Here is a 25,062-nt window from a genome sequence, read left to right as displayed (position 1 = left end):
GAAAATGGATACACGGCAGACATGGAGCTGGTGTATGCAGTGTGACTTCACTGGTTGTTAAAAATATTCAAATACTTCCATACTTGTTGGTAAAAGCCACTGCCCCAGCCCCTCTCCCGGGACCCCAGACTTCCACACAATTCAGCAAGAACGAACTACCACCAGGAGGTCTTCCTGTGTCCAGTCCTAAGCCTCCCTTCTGATTGAGCTGTACTGCTGGGTAACATGTCTTGGTGCCACAGGCTGGTGAGTGTAGGGTGCTCTGTCCCTGATGGAAAAAAACAGGTGGCATTTGCTGGGTCTCGGCTTTCCCGGGAGGCACAAAGGACCCCGGGGGTTTAGTGGAGACCGATCTGTTATCCTGCACAAGCCTCATGGAGACAGATGGATGGATGTGAGTGTCTGTGCTGGGGGTCCTGGGGATGTGAAGGGCACCCGGACACTGGATTGGGGGAGGCCCTAGACTATCCAGGGTCTCCCCACAATTACGCCAGGCAGTGCCTGATAGAGAAACCTAACCAGGCGATGAGGCAGATGGCGCAGGAAGAGGTCAGAGGTCAGGGGTCAGAGGTAGTATACTTTATTGACCGGGTTCTCCCAGCATCTTGCAAACCCCCTACAAAGCCAGGCCTGGGCTTTGCCAGCGTCCCGTGCACTGGACTCCCAGACGTCCAGAGAGCCTCAGAATGGCAGAGCGGCGGGGCAGATGTGGGGAGGGGGCTGCCAGCCAGGGGAGAGGGTGCGAGGAGGGGCAAGCCAGGGGGAGGGGCTCAAGCTGGGCGCTGGGCCAGGGACCCCCGAGGCTCCGCCAGGCCTGGCCAGCCCCTCACTCCCCTAGTTAAGGTTCGTAGTGGTTCACAGTGAGACTGGCTTAGATTTGGGGGGTGATGGGCAGGCAGGCGCCTTCCACTCCCCGCCCACTGTTGGCCTGACTCACGAAGCTGGAAAGAGGGCAAGACGGGAAGTCCCCCCACCCCGCCGTGTTCCCACCACCACAGGGACTTGGAAGCCCCTTCTCTCCAGGGGCAAACAGCAGAGGCCCAGTTCTCCCTGACATACCCCCAGGCTCTTAGGGAGAAGGGTCATTCACTCCCAGCTTAGAAGTTTCCAGAACATCTCAGGGACCTTGCCCATCATTACTCCCAATTAGAAAAATGTTTTTGAAATCTAGGAGTTGATGGGGGCCATCAAACCAAGCAGTAAAAAAACCTGGTTAAGATCTTGGTTTAAAAAGATAGTTCTACCTTCGCCTAGAAGCTTCGGGAGGCCAGCCCGAGAGACCAGTGGCGTCTCTGTGCCCAGACTGGCAGGGGTGGCTCATGGCAGCAGGGGGCCGGTGGTGGCCTGGGGAACAGGGCAGGGACCCGGGGAAGAGATGCAGGAAGCAGTGACTTGTGGGGCAGGGCAGGTGGCCCTCCCCCTCCAGTGCCATGGGCTTGGGCTCAGAGGGCAGTGGGGGTGGCCAGGATGGGGGGGCCCCCGTGGGCACCTCTGCCGGGCCTGCTCTGGGGCCTCTGCCCCACTGGGAGAGGCAGGGCCCTGTGGTCAGGCCTTGTGACTGCTGTTGCCTGGCAGCTCCCTGTGGCCGGCTGTGAAGTCCACGGCGGGCTCAAGCCCCAGCATCTGCCGCTGCACCAGCCTGGCGTAAAGGCCGCCCTGGGCCAGCAGCTGCTGGTGAGTGCCCTGCTGCACCACACGGCCCTTGTCGAGCACCACGATGAGGTGCGCTCGCTCCACCGTGCTCAGCCGGTGCGCGATGATGAGCACCGTGTGTTTCTGCAGGTTGCCGTGGATGGCCTGCTGGATCTGCGGACACAGGAGGGCACCGGCTCACACGGGCACTGCCGCCGCCCACCACCCCGCCCAGTCCTGGCTCAGATCCCGGGTCCGTCATATCCCACAGACACTCAGCCTCTCTGGGGCTTCTTCGCCTGTAAAGCGAGGGCTTGCCCAGGACCTACTTCCTGAGTTTTTGTCCTTGCGGGACAGAGCCCAGAGCCTGACATGGGGCAACACTTGGTGAATGATGGAAGGGCTCCATCATGAAGAGGGATGGTCTTCCCCTAACCTTGGCCTTGGTTAACGGTCTCACCGTCAGCCTCAGAGCTCATGCCAACAAAACCAGCATCACCTGCTTCCTCATCCTTCCTTCACCCCACAAACCTGACTCATCAGCAAATCTTGTAGCCCCATCTCCCCAGGGTCTCTCTGCTCCATCTTTCCACCTTTGCCACCGTTCCTTTTGGCTTGGATCCCGGCAACTTTCCTGATGCGCTCCCCACGTGGATTTAATACTTTTAATCAGTTTTTGTTGAACTCACCCTCCAAGAGCTTCTTGTCCTATTTGGGATAAAACCCAAATGCCTGGGGGGAATTTTGGGGCCGGGGAAACTCTTCTGCATAACATGACATCCTGTGTTTGTTAACACCCATAGAATTCGCAACACAAAGGGACCCCAGACGTGAATGGTGACCGTGAGTTAATAACAATGCACTAATACCAATTTTCAATGGGAACTAACCTACTGCTAACGTAAAACGTTAATAACAGGTGATTTGTTTGGGGGGAGGGGTATACATGGGAACTCTGTACTTTCTGCTCAATTTTCCTTAAACGTAAACCTACTCTAAAAAAAAACCACACCAAACCCCTTTCCAGGGCCTGAACAGCTGGCGTACCCACAATGACTCTCTCCCGACCTCACCATGCTCGACCCCCACCGTCAACCACGCTGACCTTGGGTGGTCGGCTGTGGACCTGCTCCGAGCCTTTGCCCTCACTGCCCCTCTCCCCAGGATGCTCTCACCCAGATCCCCCTGACTGGCTCCTTTCCCTTCTGGTCTCAGCTCAATAGCTCTTTGATGATCCTGGTTCTGCACGTGAATTCTGGGCAGGTAGGTGTGACCCCATCTGAACCCTGCACTAAGGCAGCCACACTCCAGCGGGGCTCCTGCAGGGGCAAAGCCTTGTCCCTGGGATGACCCCAGCCCCTAAATGCCGCCGGGAAAACTGAGTGTCCTAACCAACACACGCTGGGTGGCGGGCGGCTGAGCCCCCTTTCTTAGAGCACTTACCTACCACAAGGGGCTTAGCGCTGTCACATCCTCCTCTGTCCCCTGGAGATGCATATGCAAATCTCCTAAAGCTCAGGAATGTCTCTCTGTCATTCCTTCAAAATGTAGTCATCGGAAGGTTAGGGCCCCACCTCCCAGACTCGGTGTGGGACAGGAATCCTAATTTGAGTGGCTGCCAACTGTCTGCCAGCTCCCAGCCCTTCATCAGTCTCCCCTGACCCCTGCTCCCACCCCTTCCCTGCATCCTCAATCTCCCTTTGAAATGGCTGCCCATCACAAATCATCACCCCTGCACAAATCTTAGACCTCAACTCTTTTCCCTGCTTTATTAGCTGCTGGATAAAATTTGTTTTCCCAGCTTTAACTAAAGGCTGGTTATGTTTCTCAACCTCTCCATCACAGGACTGTTTCATTTTCTACATAGCACAGGTCCCAGGGCAAACTCACCCTTGTCTCCTTGTTATCTGTCTCTCGCCCTGGACTGGAAACACCTTGGGGGCAGGGGCCAGTGTGACCCTGGCACCCAGAACAGCGCCTGGTGCCCGGGAGGTGGGCATTAGATACCGTGTGATAAATCAATGGATCCATGGTGAGAGAGGGGTAGCTAAGTCTTCAAATACATTGTGGGCCCCTCTTTATCGATGACATGAGAGTTGGAGTAAGAGAGACACTCAGGTTATGAGTTCCAGGGCAGAGCTCCTAATCCAGGGCCCACATCTCCTGACTCGAACCCAGGTGGATTTGGTTTCAACACCATAGCCCTGAGGCTGGGCTGAGTGACTATACCATGGGTCTCCTCCGTCCCGCTCTCTGCCCTCAGCTCCGGAACACCCTAATCCAGGAAGCTGGCCTGGGAGAGTCCCTACAGCCACCCTGAGCCCTTCCCAGCACCTGTCTGCTGCTCTGCTCCAGCATCACCCGCCACCCCGCAACTCACCAGATACTCGCTCTCCGCATCCAGGGCGCTGGTGGCTTCATCCAGGATGAGAACGGGGGGGTTCCGCACCAGAGCCCGGGCCATGGCCACCCGCTGCTTCTGGCCCCCGGAAAGCTGGGCACCCTTCTCCCCTGTCTCTGTGGGGCGGAGGCACAGGGGCAAGTGAGTGGGAGGGGAGGCGGGGTGGCCCTTGGGGAGGGATGAGCAGTGCCTTGCCTCTGCTTTTCCTTCTGCCAAGGGAGCTCTGCTCCCCGGGAAAGGTGGGGCTGAGAGGGCACCGGCTGGAAACCTCACAGAACAATGCTCCTTCTTCCTGTTCATGAGGGGCAAGCAAATTATGACTGTGTGCGGGTGGTACCAAGATGCCAACTTTTACGTATTAATCTGGCAAAACTCCAAACGTTTGAGAGCATACTGTGCTGGGGTGGCTGAGGGGCACCCCCGTCTTCCTGGGGTTCAGCTGCTGAGATCCCTGTGCTGCGGTGCACACTCCTCTGTGTGTCGGGTTGTGCTGTGTGAGTGCACAGACCACAATTACAGACACACAACCCCTGGACCAGCAAACCCATTTCTGGGAATATTTCCTGCTCATTTACTTGCTCGCGCACTGTGACTCTCAGCACTGTTAACTGAAAACGACAAAACCCCCAAACCAAAAACACAATACAAATTGTCTATCAACAGGAAACTGAGGAAATCAGTTATTTTTGAGGAAAGTATTATAAAGCCACACAATAGAATACTGTGCAGTAGCTTAAAAAAAAAAGTAGCTTTCTAGGTATCAATATGGAAAAAAAAGGTATCACTTAAAAAAAAACAGGTGCAGAAAAAAGGTGCTTTTTTTTTTCTGTAGATGGTGGGAGTTACTAAAAACACATACTCATATTTGCATAAAGAAACTCCAAAATGACATGTAAGAAATTAATGAAAGAAGCTTTGGTGGGGGCTGGAGGGAACTGGTAGTGAAGACTGGGATGAAATGAAACTTTTCACTGGATGTAGTTAGGTCTAATTTTTTAGTTTTGAACTGTGTGAATAGCCTTGCTGCAAGAATTAAAATTTTAAAATACGTTAAATCAAGTCTATAAGTTAATATATGGTTCAACTCATTAAATTACTTATTCACGTAAAGTAACTATGAATAATATAATACAAATAACATTTTAAAACAATTGTGTTTCAGAACTAAACGGAGGCGATGGTTTTAAAGCACTGTGAATGTACTAAGTGCCACTGAAGTGTTCACTCTATTTATTTTTGGCTGCACCATGTGGCATGTGGGATCTTAGTTCCCTGACCAGGGATCAAACCCATGCCCCCGGCAGTGGAAGCACAGAATCGTAACCACTGGACCACCAGGGAAGTCCCTGAATTGTTCACTTTAAAATAGTTAAGTTTAGGGACTTCCCCAGTGGTCCAGTGGTTAAGAATCCGCCTTGTAATGCAGGGGGTAACTAAGCCTGAGAGCCACAACAAAAGCTCCTAAGTAATGCAACCAAGACTCAATGCAGCCAAATAAATAAATAGATAAATATTTAAAAACAGTACAGTTTATGTGGATTTCCCCTGAAATAATAAAGAGTAGCTGGCAGAGGGCAGTGCATAACCCAGAGGGTTGAATCCCTGGGGATGGACCTCCGGGCACAGTGGAGTTGATGCTCTGGGCCCTGTACCTGTATTGTAGCCGTCCTGGAGCTCCATGATGAAGCCGTGGGCATTGGCTTTCTGGGCAGCCTCCACCACTGTCTCGAAGGGCACAGTGGGCAGGCCGTAGGAGATGTTGTCTGTGATGGAGCGGGCAAACAGCACTGGCTCCTGGCTCACCAGGGAGATCTGTGGAGGAGGAAGGAAGGGGCATGGGAGGCCGGGAACACATCAGTTCAGCTGTCACCAGGAACCTCACCAGCCCCGGGCCTGGTTGATGCCTGGGGCCTCAAGTCTGAAATCTGATCAGGACCCACGACTAGCTGCTGCATTCAGTGGCCTCTCTTCTTTCCAAAGAGTGGAGTCCACTTTCTGCACAAGCCTTCAGGCTCCCTGACCAACACACTGGGGGCCCCGCTAAGCTTGCCGCTCTGGGCTCAGCCAAGTTCCCTGACCTCCGAGACAGAGCTCATTGGCTGCCTCTGACCTGGAAGAAAAGAGAGTGAGAGAGTGTGGAATGTGCCTCTGTGAGTCTGTCCATGGCAAGAAGCAAGAGGCCAGAGCAGGCAGAGGCCACAGGGACCTCCCGGTTGGTGCCCCCTCCCTTTTAGCAACCAACAGAAAGGAACTATTGTCTCAGGGTCCCAGCTTTTGGAATTTGTATGTAGTTGGAGGATGTCACTACAATACTGTAAACAGCAAAAAAGAAAAAAAATCTAATTGTCCATAAACTGAGGATTGATTACATGATTACAATGCATCTATAAAATCAAGCTGCTATATATATATATAAAACGATTCTATTTTTGTTAAAAAAAAAAGTGTATGTGGCTTTATGTATTGTTGTTGCTGCTGTTTACTTGCTAAGCCATGTCCAACTCTCTGTGACCCCATGGACTGTAGCCTACCAGGCTCCTTTGTCTATGGGATTTCCCAGGTAAGAATAGTGGAGTGGATTGCCATTTCCTTCTCCTGGGGATCTTCCCGATCCAGGGATTGAATCCGTGTCTCCTGCGTCTCCTATGTTACCGTCAGATTCTTTCCCACTGAGCTATCAGGGAAGACTTTATATGTAGACATGTTTATATAAAGAAGGGAAACACGTTGGAAAGGAAAGGATGTTGACTAAACTGATAATGCTGGATCATGCCAGCATTATCAAAAGGTGGCATTCAAAAGGTGAGGTGGAGGGGATTCTCACATGTTTGTTATAAAATTCTCTGAATAGATGAGAATATAGTTAGATGGTTGAGTTCTACTGCTTTGGGTTTATGAAAATTAAAAATTTAAACAGAGGATATTCACAAAAGAGGAAATCCAAAAGTCCAAGAAACGTATGAAAAAGGACTTAAAATCTTTAGTCACCAGGAAAATGCAAAAGACCCCAGTGAACTACCTGTAGACACTCACCGACTGGTTACAGATACAGGACTGATACTAGCTATCTGAGATTAGGTATCTGAGCATGTCAACTATTGCAAAGCCTGAACAGCTCTGTCCAGGAGCCACTTCCAGAACTCTGGTGGGCAGCAGCCAGTGGTGGCATACCTGAGACCACTTCTCCACCATCTACCCCTGGTTATATACACATGAGTGGGAAGAGGTCACAATCTGCGGCCTCCACCAGCATCTACAACTAGCTGGAAGTTCTGGAGTCTCTGTGCCAACCCAGGCTCTCGCGTAACTTAATGTCTGTTGATGATGTAAATGGCGTCTGCTTGGTAGTTGGTGTTTCCCGTATAGTACACAACTGAACAACTGTCCAGGGCGTCCCTGCTCTTATACCAGCTCCGGATCAGATGTTGAGTGTACCTGTCTGAGAAAACTACCAAAAACTGTAAGGTCATGAATAGCCTCCTTTAAGTACTGGAGATAATTTAAATGTGGAAAACCTGAACTCTCTTTCACTGCTGGTGGGACTGTAAAGTTAAAAAAAGAAAAAAGTAAACCACCTTAATGGCAGGAACTACTAGAGCTGCGGATACACATCCACTCTGGGAGAACCTACCCACCGGTGCATACCAGGACACACAAGACGAGTATCAGTGTTGTCCGTATCAATATCGTTGCTAATACTAAAAAAACAGGAAACACCCCCAACTATCCATCAAGAAACAGAACGTGTAAATGGACTGACATGTTTACACAGTGGATTATCTCCCAGCAATGAGAATGAAGGAACTACAAACACAGCCTCAACCTGGAAAACTCACAAATAACGCTGAGTGGAGGAAACAAGACGCAGAGAACACATGTGTTATGACTCCAGTCAGATCAAGTTCAAAACTAGCAAAACACAGCTGCACCATCTGGGGAGGCACACAGCCATGGGAGGAACAGGAGAAGAGCAAGAAAGCGATGATTATGAAAGTTGGGCGAGACGGCGCTTCTTGGGAGGCAAAGAAGGGGCACATGGAGGGAGCAGTGGATGGGGGCTGCTTCTGGAGTGCTGGAATGTTCTATTTCTTGAACTGGGTGGTGTTACATTGGTGGTAATCCTTTTTTTTGTTAATATATATTTTATTTGGTTGCATTCGGTCTTAGTTACAGCATGTGGGATCTAGTTTCCTGACCAGGGATCAAACCTGGACCCCCTCCATTGGGAGCACAGAGTCTTAGCCACTGGACCACCCGGGAAATCCCGGTGATAATCCTTTGAACTGTGTGTGTATTCTGAGCCCTCTTGCCTGCATCTGCTAGTGCTCGCGGGAGAAGGTCAAACAGGGAAAGGGCGGAGGAGGGCAGCAAAGGCCCGTGCGCCTACCACTCGGTGTAAGTACTTGTGGTCATAGGCGCCAATGGGCTTCCCGTCCAGCAGCACTTGGCCCCCCTCCAGGGGGTAGAAGTTCTCCAGGATGTTGACGCAGGAGCTCTTTCCGCTGCCCGATGGCCCCACGAGAGCAGTCACCTTTCCGGGGGACAGGCTGAAGGAGACGTTCTACAAGGAACACACAGACACAAGGCAGGGCCACTGGCTCACTCAGAGGCTCTGGTCTCAGAGGCCCCGGGCACCCTTCCCAGCCTGCCCCACTGCCGCCGACCCCAGAAGGCTCTCCTTGCTAGGCCTTGACAGCACTTTTATACTCGTCTCCTTTTCCTGGAATGTTCTCTCTGCAGAGAGCCATTGGCTCACTCCTGCTCCTTGTTTAGGTCCCAGATCAAAAGTCACCTCCCCCGAGAAACCCTCTTGGACTATTAATATCATCTCTGCAGACTACCCCAATTTATTGCCTTCCTAGCATTTCTCTTGGAATCCTTTTGTTAACGCCTTCCCCAACAAGAGCCCAACTCCAGGAGTGGAGGGACTCTGCTTTTCGTATTTTTGGCTGCACTGCCATGGCCTGGCCTGTAGGGGGTGCAAGAGAGATGGGAGGAGGGAAGGGATGATTGGGGGTGGTGGGGGGTGTTCTCCGGCCCTCTCTCACCTGCAAGACTTGGGTGTGGGGCCGAGTGCGGTAGGTGAAGGTCACGTTCTCAAAGTCCACCCGGCCCTCCAGGTGGTCAGGGGCCAAGCTCCCGTCATGCACCATGGTCGGCTGCCGGTCAATGAACTCAAACACCTTCTCGGCGGCCCCTACTCCTTGCATCAGGCCGCTGTAGACGGAGCCCACGGACTGTGCGGGGAGGAGAAACATGTTCCTGACCCATTGACACCTCAATCCTAGGTTCCCTCTCCATGGTGCCAGAGGGATGAAGGGAGTGCAGAGAGAGCAAGAACACAGCAGCAGGTCTGACGGAGGCGGGGGGGGGGGGGGGGGGGGGGGGGGCGGGGGCATGGTCCCAGGAGGCTGTCAGAGCCCCACCGGCTGGTACAGCAGACCAGGACGAGGATGCAAAAAATGAAGACAGTGATAAAAAAAATACTGATGCTTTATGTGTTACAGCTAAACCTCATCACTGTCCAGCAGGGTAGGCGTTATCACCCTCCAGAAGAAGAAATGAAATTGCAGAGAAGCCAGAATGTAGCAGAACAGGAATTGGACCTGCCCTTTGCAGCTGCCACAGAATTTTTAAATTTCGATGATAAAAACGGCCCTAAATTTATACTATACATTTCCTTGGGTAAAAATATACACAAGTATAAATGTGAATAATGACTCATTTTACTGAGTGCATATATGTCTTATGAGGTAGCTGCTATCATTAGCTCCTCTGTGATGATAAGGAAACTGAGGCACAGAGTGCTCAAGTGACTTCCCCCAGGCCACACAGATGGAGAAGCGGCAGAACCAGGATTCGAACCCCGGCGTCTGGCTCCCGAGTTCAGGCCCTTATGATCTGTGACTGAGGGTCCTGGTTGATGAAATGGGGGTAATATTAGTGCCTGTATCATGGTTCTGTGAAGAGAGTACTCAGCACATAGGAAGCCCTCAATACACCACAGCTGTTAACATCCACATATAATTACTCATATTAAGACACAAGTGATGTGTAGACACTGCTCTCTCTCCCTCATCCCAGAGGTGGTCTCGGTTATCAGGGTACTGTGTCTTTCAAGTCCTTTCTCTGTGCGTTTACAAACACATGCAAATACATAATTAAATAATTTTGAGACGAAAGAAGACCATGAGATCAGCCCATCCCTATGACTCAGAGATTAGCTTTTGCACTGATTCTGTGTCTTGGGGCTCTCTGCACCAGTGCACACAGCTCTGCCTCGCTCCTGTGGCTGCTGCCTAGTTTTTGTAGCACAGACGGACTGTTTCCGGCATACGGATATACCGTATTGCCCAATCCCTGGCTGACAAGCATTCAGCTTTTCACTGTTATAAACTATGCCACACTGGACATCCTGGGACACATGTCTTTGCCCGCTGCTGTGGATGTTTCAGAAGCATGGCTTCCTTGACGCTGATTCAGATGACACTGTGAGTCTGACTGGAGCTAAGGCAAATTACCGTCTGCGGAAGACACTAACCCGCCCCTGACCCCACATCTTTACCACTGCAGGACACACAGGCTCCACCTTAGTGCTGGAGGGCTTTGTGGGGGGGGGGGGGGGTGGGGTCAGACCAGAGAGCTAACACCCTCACTCTGTGCATCCTCTGGAAGTGACTGATGGCAATTTAGGCACAAGCTCCTCAGCTCCCTCATCTCAGGGCCTGCTGGAGGGAGAAGCCAAATTAAGAGTTAATCTACAAGGACTTCCCTGCTGCCCCAGTGGCTAAGGCTTCAGGCTCCCAAAGTGGGGGGCCCGGGTTCGATCCCTGGTCCAGGAATTAGATCCTGCATGCCGCAACTAAGACCAGGCACAGCCAAATAGATTTTAAAATAAAATTGAAATACTGTATGTGTATATATATATATACATGTATATACATATATAAAAGACATAATCCATTTAAAAAACAAACCCACTCTTCTTTTTCCATAGAGCTGCTCTTTAAAGTGGGTTAAAATAAAGTCAGACCATCTGGCTTGGAACTGGGAACCCCTACAAACATGGGGGGCAGGTCACTGAACCACTCTCAGCCTCAGCTTCTTTTTCTGGGAAATGGGGACCCGGGGAGCACTGGGCCTCGTACAGGTGCTCAGGGGCATCTTCTGAAATAATCTCTGTTGCTGCCACTCTGCTCCGCAAAGTTGCTGTCACAGGTTAGTGTTAGTCTCCTTGTTGGTATTATCATGTCCTTTAGAAAGAAATGCCACCTCCTGTGGACCCTGGATAACCCCATTCAGATCCCTCCCCCTTACCTCTCCCTCCTCCCCAGGACCCCCACCCCCCACCCCCGCTTCCCCAGCCAGCCCCTCACCTCCATACAATCTCCCAGGACAAACTCATAGATGATGAAGGAGATGAGGTTGCCACTGGTCATCTGCCCCGAGATGACGAGGTGGCCCCCGTAGTAGAGGATGCTGACCTGGACCACAAGCAGTGTGAGCTGCAGGGCAGACGGAAAGAGGTGTCTGACTCTCGGGGGCCCTTGACTTAGATCCACAACCCCATTCCCTCTGTCTCCCCACCCCACAGGCTGCAGGGGAGGTGAGAGAAGCTGTGGACTCTGCACCCAGTCACAAACTGCAAGTCCAGCCAGCGGCAGGGACGGCCTCCCACGAGCTGGTGCCCCTCTGTCACTCACACCCTCCCCACCCCTACCAGGGAGTTTTTCCCTGCAAAGGCCCCCTGCTGGAACAGGCCATGAGCCTGGTCGGGAACAAGGCTTTCTTTGTCAGGCCCTGGCATACACACACACACACACACAGTTCCCAAGCGCCTCAGCGAGGCCAAACTGGAGCTATTCGTCTCCTCCTTATTGAGAAGAGCATGGTTCAGAGAGGCTGAGTCCTCTGGCTAAGGTCACACAGCAAGCTAGGCCAAGCAGATGAGGTCAGTATTACCAGGAAGGAGGGGCTGTGTCTGGGGTGTGCTTGCCTCCCGCCCCCTCTGGTGCCCGGGGAGTGTCTGCAACAGGAGTGGAACCTGCATACCCATGACACAACCCACTCGGGGTCCCTATCTGCCCCTCCTCATTCCAAGCCAGCAATGCTGGGTCGGAACTAGACCCACAGCTGGACCACAGTGCCTTGGCACAAGCAGCAAGAGACGCCCTTGCTGGTGGGCAGACTGCCAGGAGACTTGGCTGGCTGGATTTCAGGCCTTTCTCCCCTCTGGCTGGGCACTTTTGAGGAGGGGTTACCATGGGTGGGGGGAGGTCCCAGAAGGTCCTTATCCCCTGCTCATCTGTAGATCACTGGCTCCTTCCTTGCCCTAAATCCCAAACCCTCCTCATGCCTATCCCAGCTCTTCCCCGATAGCCCACCCTCAGGCGTGGCCAGCACACAGTGACAGGCCCCACGTGCTTCTTCTCCAGGAGGGACTGGAACGCATCCCCAGGGAGTGAGCCGGACGCTCTAGGACCTGCCGGGAATCTGCCCAGGTCGCATCCCCAGGTGCCCTCGGGGTGACTCCCCATCTTGGCAGGGGTGTCTCCCCAACAGGGAAAAGAAAGTTCCTGCCTGGCCACCCCACACCCAGGTGAGAGGTAAGAAGGAGTGTCCTGGGGGGACATTCACAGGAATCTACGTTTCTTTCCAGAAAGATCCTCTGAGGACAAGCAGAAAATCAGGACAAAGTCAAGTGTCACACCAGCATGCAGGGACCTGGGCTAATGTACTGACTAAGGGGTCCTCCATCTTTGTGTCAGACCTGCTGGGGGCACGTACCCCGCTGCCCCAGACGTAGTACATGTAGGCTGCGGCTTCCTTCCTGTTCAGCTTGTACACCTGCTGCAGCTTCCGCGAGTACACCTCCGCCTCCTCCTCCTCGTTGGCAAAGCTCCGCACTGTCTTCATGGCGCTGATGGTCTCCTCGGCCGTGCTGCTGGCTCTGGCCAGAGCACTCTGGACCTCTTTGGAGAGCCTCTGTGGGTGGGAGCGGGGACAAAGAGGAGGAGACCTCAAAACAGATAGGCTCACCCTCTGCCCGTGCCCCAGGTCTCTCTAGGGCTTTCTGTCTTTAGTTGGTGTCAGATCTATGCAGGGAGTTCCAGGGATAAGGGGATGAGACCTAGCTCCCTTTCCTCCCCCATCTCCTCCTAGCGTGATTTGCTGAGCTCAGACAACAGACTCCAGCTGGGATTTGGGGGTGAGCTCCTGAGGCTCTATCTCCTGAGGGATGGGCCACTGATCGTGAAGTTATCTCTAGTATTCAGAGAAAGTTATGCATGACCATGCATAACCTTCTCAGAAAACGAGTCTCGATTCCTGATCCTGAGCTGGCATAAGAGCAGGGATGCTCTGGATGGTTGTTCAGGTTGTATATTGCACAAGAAACACTACCTATTAAGGCGGCACCATTTACATCCAGCAACATACATTAAATTATGTGAGAGACTGAAATCTAGCACAGAGATTCCAGAACTCTTAGCTGAGTTCTAGACGGTGGTGGAGGCCACGGGCTGTGAAATCTGCCCACATCGTGTGCTTATAACTGGGGATGGATGGCTGAGAAGTGGTTCCAAGAACATGACCATCGGACTGCTGCCCACAGAGTTCTGGAAGCAGTCCCTGGGCCTCGCTATGCAGGCTTTGTGACAGTTACCACACTCAGAACTTCACACCAGCCAGGAAGGCTGCCCAGGAGGCTCCTACATTGGCATGTCTCATGACCTGCAAGTCACGCCCAGGCCATCAGAAGCACGCAGTGTACTCAGGCTCAGGCACCCTGGGAGGAGCCACACTGCCTTGAGTCATGTCTGGCTGCGGACGACGTGTGTGGCTTGTGGTGATGACTCAATGATGGTACCCTATACATGGGGTACAGGTACGAGGCCTAAATAGGGCTTGCTTGAGGCCGCACCCCTGATCCTGAAGGTGGAGCCTGAGGTGTGCACAGAGGCAGGGCTGATGTGATGCAGGGTGCTCCAGGGCTTCCTGGCCCCTCCCAGGGGCTGCCAGGAAGGCAGGAAGGGTGGGGTGGAAGGGAAACTGCTCTGACTCTAACTCATATATTTACTTTCTCTCCTCAGGGACGAAAATAGCAAGGCCAGTGGTCCAGACCTGCAGGGGAGAGGGCCCTCCTGGTGACTGGGCTCTGCAGGAGGGTGACACAGTGGGCTGTGGGGAATGGATTCATTTAGGCGCTGGCCTCAGGTCATGGGCACTAAGAGTCCTGACCAAGTGGGGACCTCAGGGTCCAAGTGCCCTGCTCAGGAGCGTCCCTGTCCCCCTCAGGCCTGGATCACTGGGGAAGGGGCTGCCTGCACCTGCCTGCACCTGCCTGCACCCACCCTGGGGCCCTAAGAGCTCAGAGGCACCCACCACTGTGGGAACCAGAAGGAAGGTGAGGCAGGGGCTTCGCTTACAGGCTGATCCTTCTGACAGCAGTGCTGGGGGCAGCCGGAGGGGACTACTGCTTGCCCACCATTGCATCTTGGGTGAGGGCCTTGATCATGGGGGCCTGGGCGCCTCCACCCCCCACCCCTACCTTGAACATACACTCTATAGAAAGAGAGCAAACTTTGCACTCAGAGTGAAACCCAAACTTCCCACAAAGGCATATACCATCTAACCCCCATCACCTCCTGGCTCTCTCCTCACTTCTGGTTCCGGCCTCACCAGCCTTCCTGAGGCTCCTCAAACAGGCCAGTCACGGTCCCACCTCAGGGCCTTTGTACTGGCTGTGCGCTCTGCTTGGAACGAGCTTCCCCAATATGTCCACCTCTTTACTCAAAGGCCACCTTCTCAGAAAGACCAATTTAAAATTGCAGCCTGGGACTTCCCTGGCGGTCCAGCGGTTAAGGATCCACTTGCCAATGCAGGGGACACAGATTCCATCCGTTGTCCAGGAAGATCCCACATGGCTTGCAGCAGCTAAGCCTGTGTACCACAGTTACTAAGCCTGTACCCCAGAGCCTGTGCTCTGCATCAAGAGCAGCCACCGCAACGAGAAGCCCGTCCACCACAACTAGAAAGTAGCCCCTGCTCACCGCAGTGAGACAAAGCCCAAGCACAGCAATGAAGGTGCAGCACAGCCAAAAACAAAACAAATAAAAAGTTTAAAAAAGGATAGCAAAAGAAAGACACTTAACTTAAAAATAAAATAAAACTGCAACCAACCCCAATGCTCTCTATTATGCTATTTCTTTTCATTTATCTCCTTATCTTCTCCAACTTTTATTGTATTATATCTCTAGTCGTTAAGTCGTGTCCGACTCTTGTGACCCCATGGACTGCCAGGGGGCAGCCTGGCAGGCTCCTCTGTCCATGGGATTCTCCAGGCAAGAATACTGGAGTGGGTTGCCATTTCCTTCTCCAGGGGATCTTCCCGATGCAGGAATTGAACCCGGGTCTCCTGCATTGCAGGTAGATTCTTTACCAATTGAGCTATGACTGTGTTATATATTTCCATCATTATCATTGTTGCTATTTATCGGCTGGCCCTATTAGAATATAAGCTCCATGGGGACAGGGGTCCTGTCTGATTATTGAATGAGTGAACGCAAACTCAGTTTTAAGACAAGTCCCTTTTTAGCCCCCAGTGGCCCTCTGAGTCCATCCTAAGGGGTCATTTGAGAGCTGCTGGTGGGGAGACCCCAGTGGGGATCAGGCGGGGCCTACCTTGTAGTACTTGCCGTAGATGTCGGACACCATCATGATGATGGGGAAACCCATGAAGGTGACCAGGGAGAGTTGCCACGAGAGGCTGAACATGAAGACCACCACACCTGTGACCTTAACCGTGTTCCGCAGGAAGATGTTGATGTTCTGGGAGACCAGGTCGCTGACCATGGTGGTGTCCGAGGTGAGGCGGGAGATGAGGTCCCCTGGAACACAGGCCTCTCAGCTCCCTCTGCAGTAACAGGTCTGCTGAGAGCGGGGGCAAGGGACCCTTGGGGAGCTTGGACCTTCCCTGTCTTCTGGGCTGGGCTGCAGGGGGACAGGGTGAGCCGATGGCCCTGGGGGCTGCTCTGAGCCCAGCCCTTGTCACCAGCATCTGATTTCAGCTTCACATCTCTCAGAGCACAGAGGAGGCAGCTGAGGCTCAGAGAGGGGAAGAGTCTTGCTCAGCGCCGCACAGCATGGCCGTGACTGAGCCAGAGCTGAACCCGTGGCCCCTCCCTGTCACTGGCAGAGGGGCCACTCCCCTCTTCAGCCTCATGGTAATAACCATCTGAGCTGTGGAAGAGAGAGGACCAGAACGCCCCTTAGTGATGGCTGGATACTGGGCTAAGACCTTGACAACAGTCCCGTGGAGCAACTCCTGTTATTGTTCCCATGTTACGGAGGAGAAAACAGAGGCTCAGGGAGGTGAACTCAGGGATGGGGCCTGCACCCAGGCTGGGCTGCCTCAGAGACTGGATCTCGGCCTCCCTGTTCTGTCCTGTCCCCCTGCCCTGCTCACCCCCACAGGCTGGGGGAGTCCTGGCCCATGTGCTTCCCACAAGCCAGTGGGAGGCGAGGCCTTGGTTGCTTCAGGGACAGGGTGGCCTGGCCAGGGTCCTAGAGTGGCCACAGCTCACAGCAAAACCTCAGACCAGCTCCCCAGGGCTCAGGGGGGCGGGAGGCCCACGCCAGCCACGAGGGGCATCCCCACCCTGAATCGGATGGCAGGGAGAGCCAGCAGGACTGAGAGCACTGATTCACCCATTTAAATCAAAGCAGGGCAGGCCCACCTGGCCAGGCCCAGCCCCAGGTCACCCGAGGCCCCCGGGAAAACCAACCTGTGCGATTCTCGTCAAAGAAGCTTGTCTCCTGAGACACCAGCGAGCGGAAGAGACAGTTACGGAGACGAATGTTCAGTCTGGCAAATATGAGGGTAAAAATGCCGCCCCGAATACCTGCGGCAAATGAGCTAATTGCAGATAAGAGATGTTATGTATAGCACGACGTCCTTCCGGCAACTGACCCCTGCCCCTCACTGCTCCCTCTCCACTGCTGGCAGGCCAGGGCCTTCACAGGGGCGAGGGACCCCAACCTTGAGCCCACTCTCTGGGGCTGGCACTGCCAGGGGGTCACCCTGCTCCCAACAGGAGCCCCCAAGGTGAGGGCACGGGGGGACTTTTACTGTGGGCGAGAAGCCCAGCTCCACCCATCAGGCCTCTCGCCTTTCCAGAATAGCACAGACAAAGCTGGCCCTTGTCTCCTGCCTGAAAAACAGCTGGGGGTGGGGTGGTGCTGAAAGGGGAACCCCGCAGACTGAAGTCATTTTTAGGGACAAGAGGGGTGTGGCTCTAGGGTGGGGCTCAACCAAATGGACAGAACTAAGCCAGGGGCTGGGTTGTTGGTTACCATGGGGACCAGCTGAGGGACAGGCCTTAGCCTCCTATCCCAAGGGGCATTTCTTGGGCCTCCATGGCCCCTTTCCTCTCAGGAGCTGCAGGCCTGGTGGGTGGGGGCAGGCAGGGGTCGCTACCTGCCGATGGCCAGCACACACATGATGATGACGGCTGCGCTGAACTGCTCCATGCTTTTCTGGATGACGATGCCGTCGATGGCCCGGCCAGTGTAGTAGGGGAGGAAGGTCTCTCCTGCCGGAGACAGGGCGGGCTCGTGGGGGCGTCTGCAGACAGGAGGGGGCTCTGGAAGCCCCCAGACTACCCTCACTGCTTACCTCACTCGTGGGGTTTTTCTCTCTCTGCAAACTCCTGCTTAGTAGCCGGGCGGGGGCGGGGGCGGGGGCCCTCTTCTCAGAGATCAGGAACATACGAAATGTGAGTTATTCAGTCTGTACTGACTGGATCCTGTTATCAGGAATAATGGCTCCCAGAGAGGGAGAACACAGACCCACGGGGCTCCTGGGTGATAGTCATCCCCTCTGCACGAGGACTCAGAAGGCGACCCTGTTATCACCCATTTTACAGACGAAGAAAGTGGAGCTGAAAAGACGAGCTGAGGCTCATCCAGTCACACCACCAATTGACAGCTGATAGCCACCAAAGTTCACTGCTTTCTTCTCTCTGCCAGAGGGTTCAGAGTCCAAATTCTAGAAGCTCAGAAGATGTCTATGTTCTGCTTCTGAGCAATGCTAGAACCGCCACCCCACCCCTCCTGGTCAGGCACTTTACAGCTTGCCAGATAATTTCTTACCCATGTATCTTCACATCGATCCTGGGTGTGGCAGGGGGAAGGGGCATCTGGCAGAGATGTCATCGCCATTTCACTGAGGTGGAATGGGAGACTCAGAGAGGCTGAGGAACTTGCTAGACATCACACAGCAATTAAGAGGACGGCAGGACTCAAACCCAAACCAGCTTCCAGTCTGGGACTCATTCCTTGCGCCTTCCCTCCCAATAACCTGGAATGAATGGCCCACTCTCATGGAAATGATGGACACGTAACGGGAGGTGGTCAGACCAGACTGTGTCCAGTTTTCACTGCAGCTTTCAGCAGCCACAGCCTGGGTCAGCACCAGGCATAGACGAGGCGCACAATAAAAGTCAACCAATGTACAGGTTGGGTGGGTCCCTCCCCAGTCAGCGCTGCAGAACTGGCTCAGCCAAGACAGAGGCCTTCCATGGGGTTCTGGCGCCCTCTGCTGGTCTTGGGGCAGAAACCACAGGGTGGCTACAAAGCTGGCCTCCATCTCCAGATGGAGTGGCCAGATGGGGTCTCCAGCCAGAAGTTCTGCCTCAGCTGAATCTCTGCCTCAGCTTACCCACGGGGAAGTAAAGGGCCTGAGGAGCTCCAGGAGAATTTTCGGTCCAACAAGCACCAGTGATGATATTAACCACAGACATTCATGGAGCCCTTGCTGGGTGGGGGCGCTGAACTAATAACCAGGTAGGCAAACTCTGTTGTTGAATCTGCCCAAGAACCAGGTGAAACTCTCCAGTCTGCCAGCAAATCTTGCGGCTCTACTCTCAAAATATTTCCAGAATTTTCTGCCTCTCCTTCTGCTTGTCCCACCTGGCTTTGTCAACGTCCTTTGGATGGTCTCAACTAAGTCTTGGTTCTCCTTGCTTGCCACCTTTGTCCCCATCAACCTGTTTTCCACTCCCAGCAGACAGCAGGAGCCTGTGAAACCCAAGTCAGATCGTCTCATCCTGGATCAAAGTCCTCACAGTGCCTGACACCCGCTGCATGACTGGCCCTGGTACTGAGCTACTAACTTCTACTCTCCCTCCACTCTCTCTACTTTTCCTTTAATAATCAGGCAGCTTTCTGCCTCAGGACCTTTGCATAGGCTGTTCCCTCTGCCTGGACCACTGTTACCCCAGATAGCGGCTCCTTCACCTCTTTCAAGTTTCAAATGCCTCCCAATAATCCTATAAGTGTAGTATTATCATTCTTCCCATTTTACACATGAGGAAACTGGGGCTCAGAAAGGTTAAGTCATTTGCCCAAGGTTATTGTAGTTAGGTTGCCTTGAAATCCATATTAAAGAATCTCAGTGGGAGACACTCAACACTAAAATTAATCCTTTTTTTTTCCACAACAGGTAGTTTTCCTTTTAGATTGTAAGGTTTCAGAAAAATCTGGGCCCTACTGGATGCTTACTGATTGAAAAATAATTGTTAATCACAGTGTGTGTACATGCATGCTCGGTCCCTCAGTTGTGTCTGACTGTTTGTAACCCCACAGGCTATAACCTGCCAGGCTCTTCTGTCCATGGAATTCTCCAAGAATACTGGAGTGGGTTGCCATTCCCTTCTCCAGGGGATCCTCTCGACTCAGGAATCGAACTCACGTCTCCTGCATTGGCAGGCAGATTCTTTACCACTGCACCACCTGGGAAGACCAATAACCATAGTATTTAACTTTTGTGAAGTACCTAGTTTTGCCAGGCACTGTGCTTCACTTCATTTAATTTTCACAATAACCCGGGACTTCCCTGGTGGTCCAGTGGTTAGGACTCTGCACTTCTGCTGAAGGGGATACAAGTTCAATCCCTGGTCAGAAAACTAAGATGCCCTGCGGCGCAGCCAAAAAAAAAAAAAAAAAAAATTCACAAAACCCTGACAAAGCCCTCATTACAGGATGAGACACTGAAGTTTGGCCACAGTAAGTAAACTCGACTAAAACTATCTAAGACTTCCCTGGTGGTCCAGTGGTTACAAACCTACACTTCCCATGCCGGGGGTGCAGCTTTGGTCCCTGGTCAGGGAACTAAGATTCCAGATGCTGCATGGTGTAGCCAAAAAAATAAAACAATGAGTGAAGTTGGGGGCCTGATCTCAAGCTGAAGCCTTTGACCTCAACATAACCCTACAGGCTGGCACAATCTGCTTGGCTGTATTTTAGGACATCTGTATCCCTGCGCGCACAACAGCTGACGACAGCGCCCTGGCAGGCGGGGGAAACAAGGCCATGTGGGAGACAACTGCCAACACGGGCAGGATGGCCATTCACTCATTCATCTACTCAGCGAGTCTGATTCTGGGCCAGGTATTGGGGGCCCTGAAGGAGTCAGACCTGCCCTCTGACCCCAAGGGGCTCCAGGCCAGCTAGGGGAGGCAGCAGAGTAGACGCAAGATACTCCTGTCACCAAAGCTGTAGCTAAGGACCAGGGTCAACAGAATCCCAGTAGGCTGCTCATGAGCAGACTGCTGACCTCGTAGCACGAGGAGGAGAAGCAGGCTGGTTGAATGACAAGGCGTCATCTCAGTACTCACGGCCGCTAAAACTTACTGGGAGCTTTCTATGTGCCAGGCGTTGTCCAAGGTAGCCTACTTGTATGAGCTCACTGAACCTCACAACTGCTGAGATGCCCATTTTACAGACAGGAAGACGTGCCTAAAATCACACAGTGGTCAAGGGGCTGGGACTGAGAGGACAGAGGGTAGATGGTACATGGAAAGGGGCTCAAGGGCTCGCCAGTTCTAAGATCCCTGTGCCTCTGCGGCTGCTCCCAGACTCTGTTCCTTGGTGAGTTAGACATGTAACAACTCACAGGAGTGGACATCCCTGTACTTCCCGGAAGTAACAAGCTCCGTACCTCTCCTTCTCCTCTCAGTCCTTTTAGTTTGTTTGCTTGCCTGTGCCTCGTGGCATGTGGGATCTTGGTTCCACAATCAGGGATTGAACCCATGACTCTTGCATTGGAAGTCTGGAGTCTTAACCACTGGATCGCCAGGGACGTCCCTCTCCTCTCTGTCTTTATTCCAACTTTACAACATCTTGGAACAAGGATGCTAGCAACCCCCATTTCACAGAAAAAAGATGTGAAGCTATGAAAGGCTAGATCATCTGCCCACAGTCACACAGCCAGGCCTGGAACAGGAATGGAATTGGTACCTGGGCCTTGTCACCCCCAGAACCCACAGTTTCCACCCTGCAATGTCATCTTCCCACTGTGTTGCTGAAGCGGCACTTCCAAACTGTTTGGACCAGACTGAACAGATATCAGATATCTGTTATATGCTATCTAGGTTATATGCTATCTATCCAGTAACAGATATCATTTATATCACCACCCAGGACACACACACAGGTGCGCACAACTAGGATAAAAGTTTCATGCAACTTAAGCTCATCAACTTAAGCTGGATTTAGAAAAGGCAGAGGAACCAGAGATCAAATTGCCAACATCCGTTGGACCATTGAAAAAGCAAGAGAGTTCCAGAAAAACATCTATTTCTGCTTTATTGACTATGCCAAAGCCTTTGACTGTGTGGATCACAATAAACTGCGGAAAATTCTGAAAGAGATGGGAATACCAGACCACCTGACCTGCCTCTTGAGAAACCTATATGTAGGTCAGGAAGCAACAGTTAGAACTGGACATGGAACAACAGACTGGTTCCAATTAGGAAAAGGAGTACGTCAAGGCTGTATATTGTCACCCTGTTTTTTCACTTATCTGTAGAGTACATCATGAGAAACTCTGGGCTGGAAGAAGCACAAACTGGAATCAAGATTGCCGGGAGAAATATCAATAACCTCAGATATGCAGATGATACCACCCTTATGGCAGAAAGTGAAGAGGAACTAAAGAGCCTCTTGATGAAAGTGAAAGCGGAGAGCAAAAAAGTTGGCTTAAAGCTCAACATTCAGAAAACTAAGATCATGGATCTGGTCCCATCACTTCATGGGAAATAGATGGGGAAACACTGGAAGCAGTGTCAGACTTTATTTTTTTGGACTCCAAAATCACTGCAGATGGTGACTGCAGCCATGAAATTAAAAGACGCTTACTCCTTGGAAAGAACGTTATGACCAACCTAGATAGCATATTAAAAAGGAGAGACATTACTTTGCCAACAAAGGTCCGTCTAGTTAAGGCTATGGTTTTCCCAGTGGTCATGTATGGATGTGAGTTGGACTGTGAAGAAAGCTGAGTACTGAAGAATTGATGCTTTTGAACTGTGGTGTTGGAGAAGACTCTTGAGAGTCCCTTGGACTGCAAGGAGATCCAACCAGTCCATCCTAAAGGAGATCAGTCCTGGGTGTTCATTGGAAGGACTGATGCTAAAGCTGAAACTCCAATACTTTGGCCACCTCATGCGAAGAATTGACTCATTGGAAAAGACCCTGATGCTGGGAGGGATTGGGGGCAGGAGGAGAAGGGGACGACAAAGGATTTAATGGCTGGGTGGCATCACTGACTCGATGGACATGAGTTTGAGTGAATTCCGGGAGTTGGTGATGGACAGGGAGGCCTGGTGTGCTGCGATTCATGGGGTCACAAAGAGTCGGACTGAACTGAACTGAAGCTCATCACAGACTACATACCCTGATGGCTCTATTCTGCTTCATTATAAAAAATGCTTTGAACCCAGAAATGCCACTTATCTATAGGGTGAATTCTTTAGATATATTCACAGTTATAGGAAATGTGTATAAACAAGAAAAAAACAGACTCAAAACCACCCAAGAGTCCAATAACAGGAGATTGACTAAATAACCTATGGTACAGTCACACAGTGGAATATTATGCGGTCAAAAACAAAATGAGGAACTAACTGGGAGAATTCTAGGATATACTATTGTTGTTATTGTTTTATATGGCTGCACTGCATAGCAAGATCAAACAAGTCAGTTCTAAAGGAAATAAACCCTGAATATTCATTGGAAGGACTGATGCTGAAGCTCTAATACTTTGTATACGTGCTGCTGAAGCGAGCATTGAAGCTCCAATACTTTGGCCACTTGATGCAAAGAACAGACTCATTGGAAAAGACCCTGATGCTGGGAAAGACAGCTAAAAGGAGAAAGGGGCGCAGAGGATGAGACAGTTAGATGACGTCGCTGACTCAGTGGACATGAATTTGAGCAGCTCTGGGAGACAGTGGAGGACAGAGGAGCCTGGCATGCTGCAGTTCGTGGGACTGCAGCGTCAGACACAAACTTCAACTGAACAACAACAACAGCGCAGTGTGTGGGGTCTTAGTTCCCCTACCAGGGATTGAACACGTGCTGTTGCATTGCAAGCTCAGAATGTTAGCCACTGGACCACCAGGAAAGTCCCCAGGATATATTAAGTGAGAAAAGCAAGACACAGACTAGAGTGCAAAAGATGGGGGGAGAGAGACTTCTTTGCTTATAGCTGTATAAAGAAACACTGGAAACATATATAAGAAATGAATAAAAGTGGTTTCCTGCCCACTTGGAAGTTGCTGGAACCATTTCCTGTAGTTAGCCCTGGGCAGGGGGAGTTAGGGTTGTCAGGGGCAGAACTAGGGCGAAACACTCAATGTTTACCTTTGCATATTAATTTGATGTTTGAATCATGGAAGGAAGATATTAAAACTGGAGAGGACGGGGCTTCCCTGGTGGCTCAGTAGTAAAGAACCCACCTTCCAGTGCAGGAGATGCGGGTTAGATACCTTCCCAGATACCTGCTCCAGGAAGATCCCACATGCCGCGGAGCAGCCAAGCCCGTGCCCTACTGAGCCTGCACGCCAAGAGCCCGGGAGCCGCAACTACTGCAGCACGCGTGCCTAGAGCCTATGCTCCACAAGCAGGGAAGCCACCGCAAGAACCCTGTGCACCGCAACCAGAGTAGCCCCCGCTTGCCACAACTAGAGAGAAGCCCGCACAGCAACAAAGACCCAGCAGAGCCAAAAATACATACATAAATAAAATTTTTAAAAATTGTATAAAATTAAAAAAAAAACTTGAGAGGAAAGAAGAGGTGGTCACATCCCCTAAACATATTCCCCGGGTGCCCACCAGGCTCCACAGGCCGGCACTTACCCAGAGCTGCCACGATGAGGAAGAAGGAGGCCACCACGAGGAAGGCGATGTCGGGCTTGGTGTAGGACAGCAGCTTCTGCAGCGTGGCCCCAGACGCCTGCTCGGGTGCAGGCCGGTCCTCCCCAGGGAAGCCCTCGCCCTCGCCCTCGCCCTCGCCCTCGCCCTCGGCCCCAGCGCCCCGCCCGAGGGCCTTGACGTCCGGCCGCACCGTGGACAGCAGCCACCAGAGCAGGAAGGAGGCAGCAAGTGAGACGTAGGTCCACACGAAGAGGGCCCAGAACCACGGGTCCCGGACCGGCTTGCGTACCTCGGAGAAGAGCAGCAGCTTCACCACGGTGTAGATGCCCCCGAAGAGGCACACGAGGGCGATGACTGTCCACGAGGCCTGCAGCCTCCGGGGCCCCAGGGTGCTGTTCTTGGCCACGCCGATGGTGGCCCCCAGAAGCAGGCAGCTGCGGTACAGGCAGGCCGCCCAGAGGTCCAGCACCGAGTCAAAGATGTTGAAGTGGCGGATGTCCTCCAGCAGGCTGCGGTCCCGGTGGCTGAGGATGTAGATGGCCGTGGTCATGCCGACGTCCAAGCTCATGAAGGCCAGGGTCACCACGACCGCCTTCCACAGCTGCATCCTGCTGGCCGGGGTAGGCAGGCACCGAGGGGCAGGCTCTAGCTCATGGGGGCAAGGCCATTGTCTGCGGGGCGAGGCCAGACCTGCAGGGTGCAGTGGGGTGAGGGGTGAGGGCTTGCTGCTTGCTGCCTGTGTGACCTTGAGCAAGTCTCTTGACATTTCTGAGCCTCAGATTCCTCATCGGTAAAATGGCAGTGACAAATTA

At 52.5% G+C, this 25,062-nt stretch overlaps 1 protein-coding gene across 1 annotated transcript; it reads right to left on the bottom strand.

Moving 5' to 3' along the window:
* Positions 1 to 681: 681 nt before the first annotated feature.
* Positions 682 to 24,857, bottom strand: ABCB9 (ATP binding cassette subfamily B member 9). Its single transcript, XM_052654687.1, has 11 exons — positions 24,233 to 24,857; positions 17,511 to 17,625; positions 16,819 to 16,949; positions 15,716 to 15,921; positions 12,821 to 13,018; positions 11,410 to 11,538; positions 9,082 to 9,270; positions 8,421 to 8,594; positions 5,686 to 5,845; positions 4,013 to 4,149; positions 682 to 1,806 (listed from the first exon to the last, which is right to left on the bottom strand). The coding sequence occupies exons 1-11, from the start codon at positions 24,855 to 24,857 to the stop codon at positions 1,546 to 1,548; spliced, it is 2,325 nt and encodes a 774-aa protein (XP_052510647.1). The 3' UTR covers positions 682 to 1,545.
* Between the last annotated feature and the right edge of the window lie 205 nt (positions 24,858 to 25,062).

Source organism: Budorcas taxicolor, chromosome 17 (assembly GCF_023091745.1).
Source record: "Budorcas taxicolor isolate Tak-1 chromosome 17, Takin1.1, whole genome shotgun sequence".
NCBI lineage: Eukaryota > Metazoa > Chordata > Mammalia > Artiodactyla > Bovidae > Budorcas > Budorcas taxicolor.
This window is presented reverse-complemented; position numbering and strand designations above follow the sequence as displayed.

Coding starts and splice junctions, on each gene's coding strand:
- ABCB9 (XM_052654687.1), bottom strand. CDS start 24,857: ATGCAGCTGTGGAAGGCGGTCGTGGTGACCCTGGCCTTCATGAGCTTG. Junction 13,019..15,715: donor TCTACGGCAAGTACTACAAG/GTAGGCCCCGCC, acceptor TCCCACCCACAG/AGGCTCTCCAAAGAGGTCCA. Junction 9,271..11,409: donor TCCTGGGAGATTGTATGGAG/GTGAGGGGCTGG, acceptor CTCCCCGCACAG/TCCGTGGGCTCCGTCTACAG.